A 17,372-nucleotide genomic window follows, 5' to 3' on the forward strand; every position below is an offset into this window, starting at 1 on the left:
GATATAATTAGATATTAATTTCATAATCAATAATCAAATACAAGTGTCAACAATATTTGTTTTTAAAATAATCTTGTACTTAAATTTAAAACAAAAATATAATTGTTTAGAATTGGAAAATTATGTTATTCAATAAATGAAATGTTGTCTTAAAAAAGAAATATAGAACTTTAAGTATTTAAATATGAAAACACTATAAAATAATTAATAAAATTGAGATATTGAGTATCTTAAATAATATTACTTAGTATGCGTATGTATAAAATATATTACATACATACATACTACTGTTTGAATTGAACCAAAAAAAATTAAAAAAAAAATACTTTCATGTTACATATGGGAACTTAATTTTAAGAGCACTTTCCGGACTTCTAATACTGTTTGATGGATTTCATTTGTTTCTGGTCTTGTTTGAGTTTCTAACACTTTTACTTGATGTGATCTAGATGGAATGCTTTTCAAATCGAGTACATTTGAGATCTGTTCTGCATTAAGTGCTCCAGGTATATCCTAAAATAAAGATACTAAATATATAGTATATCCAATATTGCAATCAAATAGATATAACAATATATCTTAACTAAAAAAAATATCACATTGTATTTATCTGGTATTTCTTTTGAAAATATGATTAAATATAAATGTGTAGTATGTAATTAAATTACAAATTTTTCATAACTTGAATTAATATTTTGTTTTATTATAATATTTTTCAAATATTATATATATTTATGAATTTAGTAGATGTTTAAAATATAGACATTTATAATTAATAATATTTTGAAAGATTCATATTAACATTACCTGTTTATTAGCAAGGACTAAAATGGGAACAGAAGCCAAACGTGCATCGCCAAGTAATGATTTGATTTCGCTCACAACAACTGATTGATTTGAATTATTGCTAGCATCAACAACAAACACTAAGATATCTGTATCCTGGAAAAACTTTGGCCAATATCTTCGTACACTTTCTTTGCCACCAACTATAAATAATAAATTGATATTTATATACAAATAAAATAACAATTTTAAGTGTGATGAATTAAAACACAAAACTAACAGTAATTGCTATATAATTAATTTTCTAAAAACTGTAAAAGTATTAACAATCAAAACAATTATTTTCTTATGAAAAAAATGCAATATTTGGCATAGGTAATTATTTATAATTATTAATTACTCTTCTTAACCATACAATTATTCAATTTAAATCAAATTATACTTATTAAAATATAGTTGATTAAATCAAAATTTGACAAAAATCTACCCTAATAAGTTAATAAAATTAGTTTTTATACTTAACAATTTAAAATATGTACTGTATTTTTCTAAGAATCAATAATAACTAAAAAAATTAATTTTTGAAACTAGAAAAATTCTTTTTTTTACATTAATTGCATTCAACACTTTTTAATTAACTTAAATGCAATTTTTCAAGTATTTATTATTTTAAAATAACTAAAAAACATTGTGTATTATAATTTTTCAAAAATTTTAAAAACAATACTATTTTGTTATCATAATTTTATATTAATTTCTAAAGATAAAGAATTATGTACTATTAAATAAAATATATACTTACTTTCCCATATGTTGACTGTAGGAGAACCTCCATCAGATAAAGACGTAACATTAAATCCTTCAGTTGGTTTGTACAAAGCATTTGATGTGATACTTTTTTGTCCGACTTCCTTAACAATTTGTGAGACCAATGTTGACTTTCCAGATCCTTCCAATCCCAATACCAATACTTTCTTCTCCAATGATTCTTCTAACTAAACACACAAAATGAATCAGATCAATACAAAGTCAAAATCTAGTGTCAGCTATATTATTACGACTGTGGTTTTTATTTAAATAAATACTTGCCTTCGAAACATCTTCAAAACCTTCATCATCAGCACTGTACTGTCGCTTCTTCCATGTTCGGTATGCGGCATACGTACATACACCCAAAACGATTCCTGATGAGACTACAACTAGAGCTTTTAATTTTAAGCCCATTGTACACTTTGAAACGCACTAACTAACGATTATTGAAGATTTAGAACAAAACGTCATTGCTTTGACACAACATATTACAAATTTACACATATTTTGTATTCGTTATCATATCGAGCTGATAAAAACGATAAGAAACTTTACATGGAAGAGGACATGTTAAATTGTGCAGTGATTATTGACCAAAATATTTTTGTTAATAGTTTAAGATTATTTTCATTTTCTGCTGATCATAGCTATTTAATACTCTTAGGTTCAGTTAATTATTATTCTACATCAGAGTAGATGGTAGTTGTGATTTTCTTGAGATTCAAAAACTAAAGTTTTTTGATCAGCAAAAATTATTATTTAAGCAGATTACGACCTCAGAAGAAAAAATTATGGGGCGCCAAAATAGCTAAATACAGAATTTACAACTGGTACTTCTACTACGTAATATAGGAAAATGAAAAAGAAGGTAGATACTGGGTACCTACGACCATTGATTATAGAATAGACTATTATATATACTATTATTATATTATTATAGTCTATTCTATAATTAATGCTACGACCTACTTAAATTATTATCAGAAAGGTAAAGAATGGTTTAGAACCAGTTAAATTAGTTGAAACACTTAAAACTATAAAACTCTTTTTATGTCTAATTTCATTTATTTTATACCTCTGTTAAAATGTGCACGATAACGACAAGACACAAGAAGTATTAGTTACTTAAATAAATAAATAAACACTATAGTGCGTTTCACAACAAATGTCATTCGATACTAACGCCCTAGGTGGTGATTTTTACTAAGACCAGGGGTTCACAATTTGGGGTGGGAAATAGAGAGCACGTGTTTTTTAAAATATTATGATCAGTGGTTCCACATTTTTTATATCATTGTATTATCAGGAATTCGGGACACTATATAGGACAGATGTTTTTATTATATATTCGTTATCCTTAATCCTTATTGTATTGTGTAATGTGTACTGGAGAGTACCAGTCCAGGTTTTGTACTGTTTGCCGATTTACTGTTTTGTCATTGACTGTCGTTTGTACGCGTTACTTGTACTCAGTGTTGTTTCCACGTCCGTTTGCAATTTTTTTGTACTTCTTAACTGTTTTTTACTATTGTACTTTTAATTTAAATTGTTATTTTTTAATATGTCTTGCCATTCAAGAGATATACATTCACAAAGTAAAAAAATTATTTTTAATGTTTATACTTATTTTAAAAACTTGGCCAAGGATTCGTCTCAACCCGAAGTGTCTAAATTTTTTCTTCAAACGCAACAAAAAACATCTGAAGCATGTGGAATACATATTAAATCAGTAAAACGTATTACAGCAGAAGGTGCTAAAGCCCTTTTACATACAGAAAATGGAGAACCGTCATTTACTTCGCCTCGTAAGACATATAAACGCCTTAAATATGCGACAGGCATCGATGACTTCGACGAAGACGTTATACGAAGAATAGTACATGAATTTTATGATAAAGGCGAATTCCCTACATCATTAAAAATTTTATCTAAGTATAAAGAAAAAACCGGCTATAAAGGTTCAAAAACATCAATGTGGAGAATTTTAAAACAAATGAAATTCAGGTATAAAAAATGTAACGATGGTCGAAGATTTTTAATGGAAAGAAATGACATTGTGGCAATGCGAGTGCGGTTCCTAACGCGTATGGTAAACCTACGTACAAATAATGATGATCGGCCAGTTGTCTACTTGGACGAGACGTGGGTGAACCAAAATCACACGCGGAATCATATTTGTCAAGACTCTGATAACTTTGAAGGATTTAAAATGCCTACAGGTAAGGGCAGTCGCCTTATTATATGTCATGCTGGTTCGGGAAAATTTGGATTTGTGAAAAATTCAAAATTAGTTTTCCGTTGTACATCAACTGTATCTGAGGATTACCATTCTCAAATGAATTCGGAGGTTTTTAAAGAATGGTTTACACGAATGCTTCGTAATTTGGAAGAGCCTTGTGTGATAGTTATGGATAACGCGTCGTACCATTCGGTCCAAATAAACAGTTATCCAAAAAGTAATGCAAAAAAAATAGAATTACAAGAATGGCTGAAAGAAAAAGAAGTAGATTTTTCACCCATGGAAACGATGTCAGAATTACGCGAACGAATCAAACGGTTAATTTCACAAGAAAAAAAATACGAGCTCGATGAGATTGCATTGTCAATGGGTCATGAGGTTGTACGGTTACCTCTGTATCATTGCCAGTATAATCCCATCGAGCTCATATGGGCGCAGGTAAAAGGAAAGGTCGCAGAACAAAACACAAGTTTTAAAATGGCAGATGTCGAACAGTTGGTTCATAACGCCTTGGATTCCATTACAACTGATGACTGGAGAAAGTGCGTGTTACATTGCAATAAATTACAGGACGATGATTTTATTAAAGAAGGCTTACGTGATAAAATATTGGAGCCAATAATAATGACGATTAATCCTGATGATTCAAGTGAGAGTGAAGATGAGGACAACTACTAAAAATATGTAAGACATTATTTATGTAAAAATTGTAAATATTCTGTATATTGTGTAATACAAATTTAAATTATAATTTATATTATTTTGTGTAATTATTATGTATTTATTTTTTTTATTATTTTAATATTTGATGCACATGTAATTTTTTTAGAAATAATTAATTATAAATCGAAATAAGCATTAATGTTATTTTGTTAAATACATATCGAATTAGAGAGAAAAAGAAACACGTATTTAATTTTAAATTTCCCGCCGTAATTTTACAGTCCATGGATATTATATTTGCTATAGAAGGAACAAATTAGCCATAGAAGCAATTCTATTTGCCATAGTAGAATATATAAAATAGTCATAGTCCATAGAGTCAACTAGATTTGCCATAGAGTAAATAAACTTGCCATAGATGCAAATAAATTTTCTATAGAGTGTATATATAAGGCTTATGTGGTTCGGTTACAAACAAGTAAATATTTTACATTAATTTATCATCATGTTTAAATGTATAATTTATTTTAGACTATCATATAATTGATGATATTTAAATCATTTTTATTCAAAAATAAACTAAGGAATACAGACAATATCATTATTGTTAAATACATCATTAAAAATAATAATTGTTTTAAAATCATTACTCATTAGTATATGTGTGGGAATATATGGAACGTGGACGTCACTGTTTTCTGCCAAAGTTGACTTTCCGTTTACTGCCAATACAAAAATACCTATATATTTTCTTTTGCCGTCATCACAAATTTCAGTTTCTATATTTTGGTAACCCCTGGCTATGTCCAAAGATGAATCGGTGAATACGATCGCCACTGCTGTGGAACAATGTCCCGACATCGTATTGTCGGAACCCGAGGAGCGGCCATCTGGTCCAAGTGGTGCGACGAAGCGTCCTCGAAAGAATACGAAAGTTGCGGCGAACAAACGTTCGAAACAAGAACAACCTAGCGACGCTAGTAAGCAAAGTAGTGGAGTACCTACTGTACAAAAACGATGAAAAAAAATATACCATAGAACACAAACAACGTAGTTGAGCTTTGCGGCATTTTATTCCAAAACGTAGACGACGATTCGGAAGCCTATCAACCGTAGACGATAATATTAATATTGGGAATATTTTGCCATACTCATTTGGAGCGATAGGTTAGGCGATAACATTTCAATATCAAACAATTTTTAACTTTTGGAACTCGCGGGCGCTGACGCCGAATACGACTCATATGATAGCGATGCTGACGGTTTTGAAGAAGATTTTTAAGATGCCATACTCGAATATGCCCATTGCGTTACTTCAAAGCATGTCAACGGATTACATAGGTACATTAGTTCCATCATTGTACCTGATGGACATGATGAACTTGATAAATGCATTACTGAACTTGAACGAAATATTGAACGATATCCACTTGTCCACTGGTACGTCATCGCTAGTCACGTCGATCATATCCACGTGTCCCACATCTGCCCTTACACAAACTAACGTTATCGATGCGCTTTGTTGTGCTGATCAAAATGTTGGGCGAAATTCGGGCGGCGTCGACTTCGTCGTATTACTCAAGCGGCGCTCCTCGAATCTAGAAACTACGCCAATATTATGCGATACTTATGTGAAGGCACTCGACGCGTCATCCGAGTTGGTGGCTTCAATGAAGATGGAAGACTATCTAATAAATATAAATATGTATCGGTATGTATTATGGAATTATATGCTTCTTGAAAAGCAAACATATTGTTTTTAAAAAAGATCATAATGGCAATATTATATTTTCTGTGAGTATCAAATTTACAAAATGTCTTTCCTGTTTTCATATTGTTCGACCTACATACAAATAATAAATATTTCAAAAAAATGTCATTGATTGATTGATTATTGCTCATATTGTATTTAGGATATTTAAAAAAAAATCTGTTTTAAATATAATTTTGTATAAATAAACTTGTCTAAATCAAGGCTTAAACCTAATTCTATTTCGTTTAAGCTCGTCTTAAGTAAATCAGTGAATACAAGTCATGACAATGAATTGCAAAGTTATATTCTACATAGGTAATACATAACTTAGTATATAACTTATAACTTATTCTGTAGGTCTGTAAAGTGTAAATACTAAAATTATAACAAATATAATATGGTTAATTATTAAAGTAAATCATTACCATCAATTTATTTGTGAACTTATAGTAAATTATTAATTGGTGTTTTGGTAACCAGGCTTTTTTCAAAATTTATCACATTTTTGCCATTTTGCATTCATTCCGCTCAATGAGCGATAGTAAGTAAGTTGGTAAATAGTAAAATTCAGAAAGTTGGAACAGAGGCGCTATGAAAATAGCGGATTAAATAAGTATTAAAATGTCCTCTCTAAGCGGACACAATGATAAGCAAAGAGTCCCGACCTTATCTTCTAAGTTCTAAGACCGTGCTGAAAGCTAAACAAAAGTTGAAATTATTCGTTGAACAAGCAGTTTGGTCATTTGGTGAAAACCGTGCAGTCTATCCATGTCAAGGAAAAAAGGAGTTTATTTGAATTAGTTCGATTCTCACACATGTCGACGTCCAGGTAAGCATGCCGTTTCGTTATTTAGGCCCCTATTTTTTGAAAGGCTAAATTAGCCTTCTTTGAATTTGTCACAACGTCGTTACGTCATGTGGCAATATAATCTGGTACGACAACGTCGTAATCTCCCTGTTGTAAATGTTCCAGACCTAAGCGATGCATCTAACGAAAACTTAAGTGAAACAGAAGGTTCCTAGGCAATACATGTACACGATGATTGGAATTACGAAACCAACAGCGATTTGGATTGACATTTTGACGGTAGGCGCAATCCGAATAACGAATTACCGAAAATCCCAATTTCAATCGTACTAATCAGGTTCTGGAAACTCGATTTGGACGACTCATCATCTATGTCAAGCGCTGTGTTGTCGAGTCGAGCAATGGTCCTAATAGTCAACCCTCAACAACGCCAGGCACATCAGACAAGAAGAGAAAGATGGAATTATCTGGGATGGGGAATGAGGATGCTGCTAATGCAGATACTGAGAATCCTAGTATTGAAAACGCTATCATACCTAAGCCAATGTCTCATTGTCTCATATAACAGGAAACATCATGGTATTTGGAAAAACTCACAGTTTGGTCAGCTACGGCATGGCAAGTGTTCAGTTTGACTTTGGGACCAATATTAGTATTCACTTTTGAAACGAATATCTACATCGACGTCGAATTTGGCAACATTAAATTAAAATAAATTTATACAATGGTCCGAAGGATTGTGCAATAAAATATGCGGTATACATTTAATATATGAATTTCAATCGGAAAATCGTATGAAACCATCCTATGCTCATTTCATATCTACAGAATATATAAATCGGACAGTATCGGCTATGTACGGCACGAAAACAGAAAATTGGTTAACGCCTAACTGGGATGAAGGTTTCACATTACCGTGTTCGTATTTAAATTTACCAACGGCTTTTCCATATTACTGTACATACTATGCGCCGACGAAATACCGTAATGATAGAAATAAAGACACGCTTTATTTTTATTGTCAGTTGTCGCACAAATTTAGAACGTAATCTTTCCTTTCTTTTCTATTAATAGAAAAAAAACATGATTGTGAACATAATATTATTATCTATGTTATAAAATATACGTAGGTATATATAATATAATATTTTAATTCTTTCACTCAGGGGTTACCGAAATATAGTAACTGAAATTTGTAGTAGCGGAAAAAGGAAATATATATTTTTGTATTACCGGTAAAATAAACAGACTTTGCGGTAAATGGAAAGGCTGATTTTAGAGAAAAAGTAGATCACCCATGGAACGTAATAATGTAAGCTAAATTAGCTAATGAAATTTAAAGTTTTAATTTTAGCTTTACATTTAAAAAAAATATTTACTGAATCCCATTCTTAATTAAATTTGTAATGATATACTATCAACTATAATTATTTTTAACAATCATTTTATCATATTATTATAATTCTATGTAGTATTTTTTTAACAATATTACGCATAAAATTATTTGCAGTTAAATGAAAAAAAATCACATTACCTAGCATTATAATATTAAGTACATTAAAAAAATTCTATACACTATTAATTCAATAACCTACCAACTCGGGTTAGTTATAAAAAAAAAATATTTTATTATTTAATTTACTAGGAAAATTGAAATATTATTTATTTAATTAATTTTGATATAGGTACCTATACTCATCATATTTATCAGTTATCACTTATCACTATGCATTTAAAAATTTTATTGAATTTTAAGTATTATGATCATTGATCAGTATTATTTTAATTATTAATCAATTATATTTTGATACATTATAGTGGTATATTTGATATAAAAAAAAAAAATTAAAAAATAGTAGGTATAATAACATTAATCATTAAAGAATCTTATTGTTGTCATAGTATGAGCTTATGGACACATGGCATCAAAATTCTGACAGTAGATTATAATAACACATACATATATGTATTATCATAACAAGAAAATTATTTTTACATTAAAACACATAAAAATATATAATAAACACTGTTTATTTTCATGATAATAAATTAATTCGTTTTAATTTATTAGAGAACACACACCGATATTTTTACATTAAAATATACTGTCATATCCTAAAAATACTCATTAATTTTTAGTTTGTATATTTATAACCTTTTGGTGGGTAACCATTGATATGAAAGTATTTCAATGAGTCACAACTGCGTTTTTTACATAATATTCAGTTGAAACAAAAAACAATTTAAAAAAAAAAAATTATATTTTTGAATATTTCTTATTTTTATAGTTAAACAACTATAAAGCAGATATGTATCTAATTTATATATATATATATGTACATTTTAGATTAAATAAAAAATAATACAAATCATCAATGAAGAAGCTTTAATATATACAGTTCCAAAATCATTGAAACTTAAATTGATTATTAGGTAGTCATTTACAGTATGTTCGTACTGTTTTTGGTTAATTGTATACTTATTTATATTACATGAAATTAATAAAACAAACTTTTTGTCAAGTCAATTAAACTTATTTGTTTATCACCACTTGTCTCTTAAAAAATTACAACTTTATAATTTTATTTATTTAAATCAAAAATAAATATCATATTTATAAAAATGAGAACATTCAGTATGCTCTGCTGGCAAGCACTACAAAAAAAGTGGAGCAAATTTTTTATAGAATTTTCTCCCAACTGTGGAACAAATGATTAGTGGAACTACAGAAAACAGATATTGTTCATTTGTCCCACTTTACACTTATTTGTTAATTTATTATTTACTTTACACTCGAATACGCCATGTAGATAACATTATATAAGGATTACGCTCATATCAGCTGATCGAAAGTCATTTCTTTATAATGTCCTGTGCATTTGTGGTATAGAAATGGAATAGATAATAATATTATCAAGACCTTGAATTTAATCATATAAATGTATAATAATCATTAATTTATTATTATTATTATATTATCTCAAGCTGGTCCCCGTGTTCTAATTTTATTCAATTTTGGTTTCATTTCGTTTGAAGTGTTCGGACTTCGGTATATCCGTCGTCCGTCTTCGTTTATCAGTCATCAATCTGTTGCCATTTTGCCAAACCCCGGAGTGCGTGTCCGACAATTGACATTAATTTTAATTTGCCCATTGCAATCTGTAACGGACTTAGAGAACAGTCTGAACAAATACGTCATATATTCATCTAGTCGTAAGTCTAAAAAAAAACAACAATGTTACATCTTACATCATTTGTCGTTGATCACGTATCATGATGATGTGTGTTGTTTACGTTGATATAGAGGAGCTAACCGAAACCAAAGTTATAATGTTGTGTACGTCAATAACAAACAATTACCACACTATTACTGTTGTTTAGCCAAAATTTATTTATTGGTGTTTGACGGTGTGTGTAACGTTTGTGACGTTTGTGTCAATGGTATTGCCGGTATTACATAGGATTATCGACTAACATTACAATATTGTTAATTATTACATTCATGTACTAAATCTGTTTTTGAACGTGTTAGAACGCAATGGCGACTACTAGCAACGACTCGGATTCTTCGCGTAAAAACACAGACAAAGAAAATGATAGCAAAGACGAACAAAATAACATGTTTGAATGTAACATATGCTTGGATAATGCGAAGGATGCGGTTGTCAGTGTTTGTGGCCATTTATTTTGGTTAGTACTATTGATAAATTTAAACTGTAATGCCAAGTAAATTTATTAGTTACTTTTGTGGGCTGATAAAATTTCCTCATTAAAATAACTTGTTTTATTTTATTCATGACATACAACATATTTAGTATTTTACAAATAGTGATTGAAATGTCGGATTCGTTCTTTATCCAATACATTTTTATGGAATTATGCCCATTCAAAAAGTTAGTTCAGATTGTAAATAAAAATGAGTAAAACATACATGAAAAATGTTTTATATTTAGACATGCATTATTTTTCAATTTGGTTCCCACTATTATTTAAACACTTATTTAAACTCGTCACTAATTTTTGTATTCGGAACCTTAAATTATGGTAAGAAGCTACAGGATTTTAAATTTGTTTGATATTATACACTCACAATTTGTCAGACAAGATCTTCATCATTTAATAAATAATTATTGCTTTTCCAACAAAAATATAAAGATAAAAAATGCAACCTACTTTTTGAACTTATCTTCGTTTGCAAATGTAAAGTAATTATATTTTTAAACTAAAATATTAATTTCCAATTTTATAGTAAATCTTATAATAAAAGTCAAAATGTACTGTTCCTATACATTCTGATAATCTGTTAGTAGAAATTTAGAACAACCCATTTAAGAAATCTAGTTAATTCCTCATTAATAATATAGTATAATAAAATATTAAACATACTTAGGAATTATCAGAGCTTGAAAGTTATAAGAGATAGGTAAAATGAACAAAATCTGCAAAAAACAAAATTTTAAAATTTTAAATTGTTGGATTGTTAGTAGGTATATTATTATGTTAAAAATAATTATTATTAAACAAAAAAATGATTTTAAGATTGGTGATAAATGATAATATTATTGAATTGAAAAAATGTTATTTGTATCTAAATTCTAAATAGTATTAATAAAAATATACTCACTATTTACAAAGTTTTATATAATAAAATATTATATTAAGTTAAAAAATTAAAATATCAATTTTGTTTACAAAACATTTAATTTATGCTTTTTGTTTTCAAAAATTAAGAAATATACCCAATACACGTTTATTTTTTAAAATTGATGATATTATATGCAAAATATCTATGAATTTAAATTTTTGATTTCTAATTTCATCATTATCTCTAAGTTCACTTTGATATAAAATGAAGTCATATAGAAAAATAAATAAATTTTTTATTTTTGAGCTTTATTAATTAGTAGATTTTGGATTTAGTAACGATCCAATATGTGACCTACATATTTTACTCGACCTACCGATAACACTGTGTTGATTTACATTCTACTTCTACAAGTTTATTTATCACAGTTATTCGTTGTTGTCATTTGAGAATTTTATTCTATTTTGTTTTTGTTCTCCAATACTTACAATCATTAATACTTGCCTTTAGTATCCACAGTTATACTTACCAATCGATTCATAAAAATAATGACTTTTTTACATACCTACATGGATCTTAACAGCCGTTGTAATAGTCAACTATCATTATGTGAAATAATAGAAGTAGTTTGGTTTTGGGTTAATTTAGTTCCAGTAAATCAAACTAAGTTGGACTGGTAGAAGCAAAAACACCATCATTGATTGGTATAATATTTGCAGAGATATACCAGTATATTATTTTTCACAAAGAGAAAAAATGGGTGGTTATGGTTGTATTGTTCAAATTGACAAATTCCTTTTTCAAAGTAAAAGGAAGTATACTGTATTACCGTGGTCGATTACAATGTGGGGGCATTTATTAGTATTTTACACTTATGACAGGTCACGTATGGGACCATAAGTCAGCGTGTAGGTCACATATTGGATCGTTACTTTGGATTTAAAGGTTAATGACTTTTTTCTTATTTAGTGATAGAAATCTAATTCTTTTACAAAAATGTAATTAAAATATATTCTTGGTGGCTAAATTTCATGTGCTTGTCAGTAAATGTTTTTTTCACATTTAAGTGATTTTTTTTACCTTAATAAAGTAATAATTTAACCTTAATAAATTACTATTGTTTGTTTATTTAATAAATTGTTTGTATTATTATTTTTTTGTAATTTAACATTTTTTATATTGTAGCTGGCCATGCTTGCATCAATGGTTAGAAACTCGATCAAGTCGACAAGTATGCCCAGTGTGTAAAGCTGTTATAAGTAAAGATAAAGTAATACCAATTTATGGACGTGGAAATACCAAACAAGAAGATCCCAGGTAAATTTAAATTATAATTTTTTTTAGCTATAACTAATATTGATAATTTGAATAAATTCAACTTAGTTATTGAAATAAATATGATAAATAAATTGTTATTTTAAAATTAAACGTCTTATTAATCATTATACATATAGGTGCAACTAGACCTCTAAAATGTGGGGTGCCAAAACTGTTAATACCTCACAAAGCCATTGATATTTCACTAAAACAATAATAATTAGGCATAAAAAAATAATGGGTACTAAATTTGAATTAGGAAGTGCTAAAGATCTTTTGCACCCCCCAGTTGCACTACTGATTAAACATTGCTTAACAATATTATACAAATTATATTTTATTGTTGTAACTTCTTTGGTTTATTAAATAATACTTACATTAATACAAACAATTTTATTTTATTATTTATAATATATATTTTAATATTGTCTATTTTAATGTTGACTTGTTACTATCTAATTTTTAAGATAATACCCATAAATTCAGTGTTTATTATTTAATATATTTTTTTGTTTTAGAAATAAAGTGCCACCTAGGCCTGCTGGCCAAAGAACTGAACCTGATGCTAATACTGTAAGTTATCAATTATTGTAATTTTTATTTATATGAAACTGATTTTAATTCTTTCAGGGATTCCCTGGGTTTAACTTTGGAGATGGCGGTTTCCATTTATCATTTGGAATAGGAGCATTTCCTTTTGGATTTTTAACATCGTTTAATTTCTCTGATCGTCCACATGGAGGTAAATACAAAATAGTTGATTCATTTTTGAGTTCTCACTTTCAATTATTGATTTAATTTAATTAGTTCCGATTGCTGGTCAATTACAACAAGATGATCATTACTTGTCAAAATTGTTCTTATGGATTGCAGTAATATTTATTATTTGGCTGCTGTTGGCATAATTTACTCTTATAGTATGTTTTATTTTATTATGATTCTATCATTTATTAAACTACTATAGTAAGCATTTCACAATGGCTACTTTTTTTATAATATTTTTATTCACTATCTAATTTTAACCTATTGTTTTTTTAAGCTTTTCAAATTATCTTCAGTTTTTATTTATCGGTGCCTAGTTTGAAATCCTTACCAAGGTTATTAGTCATATTATTTTTTTTTTTATGATGTAAAGAATTTAAGTTATAGTTTAATATTAAACTTTTTAATAATTTGACGATTATTGATCTATTATGTCATGAATATTTTTGGAAAAGGCTATAATTTAATTAGTTCCATATTTTTAATTTCATTATGTTTGCAAAGCAAATATTAATTTTTGTATTGTTTAAAGCTATTATAATATTGAAAGGGCTTATTTCCAATTTCACAGTCTAATTGTGTAATTATTATTTATAAATAATATTGTTTTATTGATTATTATAATTTATTTATGATGGTATTGTTTTGAGTTTATTAAAATAGCATAATATGTAATTTTTTTTTATTGTTAAATTATTCAGCATACTGTCTGTTATCCATTACAACTATTTAATGTTAATTTTTTTTCTTTATTTATGTCTCCTATTTCAGTCAACTCTAAGATATACTTGTGATTAGATAGACTAAATAAAATTATTGTAAGTACATTTTATCATGAATCTTTCTTAAGATTATTAACTAATTTTGGTTGATAAATCACCATTGGTAATTAAAAAGGTTGTTTATCAGAGGCGTGTTCATTAATTACCAGTTATTTGATTACTTATTTTTATTTATAAATATTTATATTACTTTATACTGTGTATAGTATATACAGTAGACGCCGCTTATAAGACTCACGGATATAAGGTTCAGTTGCTTATTAGACTCAAAATCGTCTGGAACGGTCCGGACGTATCCAAATACATTAAAAAAAAATCGGTTTTAAGACTCAATACTTCGGTTATAAGACTCAAATTTCGTAAAATAAATAGTAGAAAATAAACTTTTTTGGTTATAATTTAGAAATAAATTGGTTTTGAAAAATGAAATAATATTCGTGTTGATTATTTCTAGTTTCTGTTGGTATCTTATAACGTATAATAATTTTTATCGCAGATAAAAGTTCACATTTATCGCAACGATAATTATAATTTATAGCGATTATAATTTTAGATTTTTTTATCCGGATTATTAAATTTATTCAATAATAAAGTATGTAATATGTAATATGTGTTAATGTATTAAAATCAAAGCAAAATATATAGTAAAATAAAATTTATAAATACGTAATTAATTTTTTTTTTCTACTTCGCCTATATTTTATAAGATTCATTCGGTTATAAGACTCACTTTGTGCTGGTCCCAAAGTGAGTCTTATAAGCGGCGTCTACTGTATTACATAACACTAATTTAATTAATATTATTTTTATAATCCTTTGGAAATTGTTAACGGCATGATATTTGACGAATTCCCAATAAATGGATTATGTAAATTTATCAGTTTTAACTTTTAAATAGAAAACATTTCTTATACCATCATCATTGATAAGTTATAACTTATCCTAATATATTCGTTTAAATTGGTATATTTGTGTTGATCAGTATTTGATATATACAAGTTGTACCTACACTTTTTACATTGAATATTATGATTGAAGATTAATTGTAGCTACAGCTGGACTTATTTCTATAGACTACACTGTCTAGTTTTATTAAATTAATTTTTTTTGTAACTTTTATACTTTTTTATATACATTCTTAATATTTTATGAGACATTTATTTTTCTGATTCACCTAAAAGGTTTTTAGATTTTATTTATTGCACTGAGTAAGTTTATTTACTTTATATTTTTATGATTACATATTAATATATAGTTATAATATTATACACGATTTAAAAAATATGCTTGCCTCATTTTATCCTTTAGTTATCTATTTATTTAAATATTAATATTTAGAATTTTTAATTATGACTACTGATTATATTTACCAATTGCTTAGATTATGTGTATTATTTAAATAATTCCCCGAGACAATAAATTATTTTCAAATGAGCCCCCTTTGCTCTTCCCCCTTCGATCCACCCCTATCATGGTGAACTCTCAAGACTTTTTTTGCTTAATGTTGATTTTAATTAGCTGGACATAAATGAACTACTTTTCACGCATTTCCTCCGAATAAACTGTTTACATTCCTTGTGTTTAGTAGTATACACATAACTATTTAAAGCAACTTTTTCGTTATTTTTATTCAATTTTAATAATTTCATTATTGATCACAGTGCACAAAACAAATTACATGTATCTATTTTGTATTTCAACAATTGAACACATACTAATAACGTAAAAACAATAAACATATTAATATCTTTAATTTTATCGATCGACAAACTTTAAATTATGTTATTTTTATAATCGTTAAATACCGTTTGCGTAGGTGTAGTTTGGGGGGGGGGCTTGGGGGCTTAGCCCTCCTAAAATGCAGATGAAGCCCTCCATGTGTTAGTACATGTCTACTCCTAGAAAGGCTTCAGTCCCCCCCAAAAAAAAAAAAAATTTGTTCACCATACGCCTATGACCATTTGTACAGGTAAATAATGGTTTTTCGCACTTACCTTAAGATACCTATTAGATAACTATGTGATCCTTCAGATCCTTGATACTTTAGTTATAAAATTAAAAGAAAGATTTTCTAATGATAGTTAACAAATGGAGTATATCTTAATCTTGTATCTATTGATAATTTTTTTTCAACTAAAATTTGAAGAAAGTCGATTTTTTATTGATTATTATCGAGTAAACTTTCAGTTTTTAGTTTTATGACTAAAGTCATTAATACATTTTAATGTTTTCAGGGGCTATTGAATTTATCAAATTTCAATATTCAGTCAGAGATGAATGTAGCAAAAAATAGCATCTTGCAATCAGAAAATTAAATAAATTACCTATGATTCAATAAAACAAAAAATTTCTTAAAGTGTATTTCTCAACTTAAACAAACTACTATAAGAAGCCATATAAATACTTATCAGCTCGGCTACATGTGAACGAAGCTTTTCTGCGATGCGCAAAGTTAAGACATGGGCTATGTACGAGTATACTGCAAGACAAATTTAATAACTCTTCAATACTTTGCATTGAAAAAGATATCAATATCAATATTGAAAACGTTAGGTGTTGATATATTTTCTAATCAAAATAGGTTTATTGTACTGAAATTATTACAGTGGTTTAGACGGTTTAGTGGTGGGCATACATAACGTGACCATATTTTTTTTTCTTCAAAGCGGGACACCTATATACTTTAATAAGAAAACCACATCATTTTGCGAAAAATAACAATTTTTTTATTGGAAAAAAAACATAAACTATTTGTATAAAAAATGGTAACAGAAAAACGGAACTAATATATTAATAAGTATAATAATTATAATAATAAATAATGTAAAAATAAATAATAGAGTATATTATTCGGCTGTATTCCATTT

The 17,372-nt window shown here is 27.7% G+C and overlaps 3 protein-coding genes across 5 annotated transcripts; 2 read left to right on the forward strand and 1 right to left on the reverse strand.

Annotated features, from left to right (window-relative positions):
• Positions 1–261: 261 nt before the first annotated feature.
• On the reverse strand, positions 262–2,430 carry LOC112598482 (ADP-ribosylation factor-like protein 3). Its single transcript, XM_025344954.1, has 4 exons — positions 1,876–2,430; positions 1,589–1,781; positions 808–989; positions 262–513 (listed from the first exon to the last, which is right to left on the reverse strand). The coding sequence occupies exons 1-4, from the start codon at positions 2,008–2,010 to the stop codon at positions 334–336; spliced, it is 690 nt and encodes a 229-aa protein (XP_025200739.1). The 5' UTR covers positions 2,011–2,430; the 3' UTR covers positions 262–333.
• Positions 2,431–2,975: 545 nt separating this feature from the next.
• Positions 2,976–4,513, forward strand: LOC112598574. The gene is made up of 2 exons (XM_025345097.1): positions 2,976–3,044; positions 3,242–4,513. Exons 1-2 carry the CDS (start codon positions 2,976–2,978, stop codon positions 4,511–4,513), a joined length of 1,341 nt encoding a protein of 446 aa, XP_025200882.1.
• A 5,512-nt stretch (positions 4,514–10,025) lies between these two features.
• On the forward strand, positions 10,026–16,830 carry LOC112598562 (E3 ubiquitin-protein ligase RNF185-like). 3 transcript variants are annotated; one of them, XM_025345082.1, is made up of 7 exons: positions 10,026–10,272; positions 10,592–10,749; positions 12,830–12,961; positions 13,480–13,534; positions 13,592–13,703; positions 13,769–13,878; positions 14,001–14,141. In XM_025345082.1, exons 2-6 carry the CDS (start codon positions 10,598–10,600, stop codon positions 13,864–13,866), a joined length of 549 nt encoding a protein of 182 aa, XP_025200867.1. In that variant the 5' UTR covers positions 10,026–10,272; positions 10,592–10,597; the 3' UTR covers positions 13,867–13,878; positions 14,001–14,141. The 3 variants fall into 3 exon arrangements, with proteins under 3 accessions (XP_025200867.1, XP_025200865.1, XP_025200864.1); XM_025345080.1 differs by lacking the exons at positions 10,026–10,272; positions 14,001–14,141 and adding exons at positions 10,281–10,509; positions 16,740–16,830; XM_025345079.1 differs by lacking the exon at positions 10,026–10,272 and adding an exon at positions 10,281–10,509.
• Positions 16,831–17,372: the final 542 nt, after the last annotated feature.

This window comes from Melanaphis sacchari, unplaced genomic scaffold (genome assembly GCF_002803265.2).
Source record: "Melanaphis sacchari strain LSU unplaced genomic scaffold, SCAv2.0 Contig48_pilon_pilon, whole genome shotgun sequence".
NCBI classification, from domain to species: domain Eukaryota; kingdom Metazoa; phylum Arthropoda; class Insecta; order Hemiptera; family Aphididae; genus Melanaphis; species Melanaphis sacchari.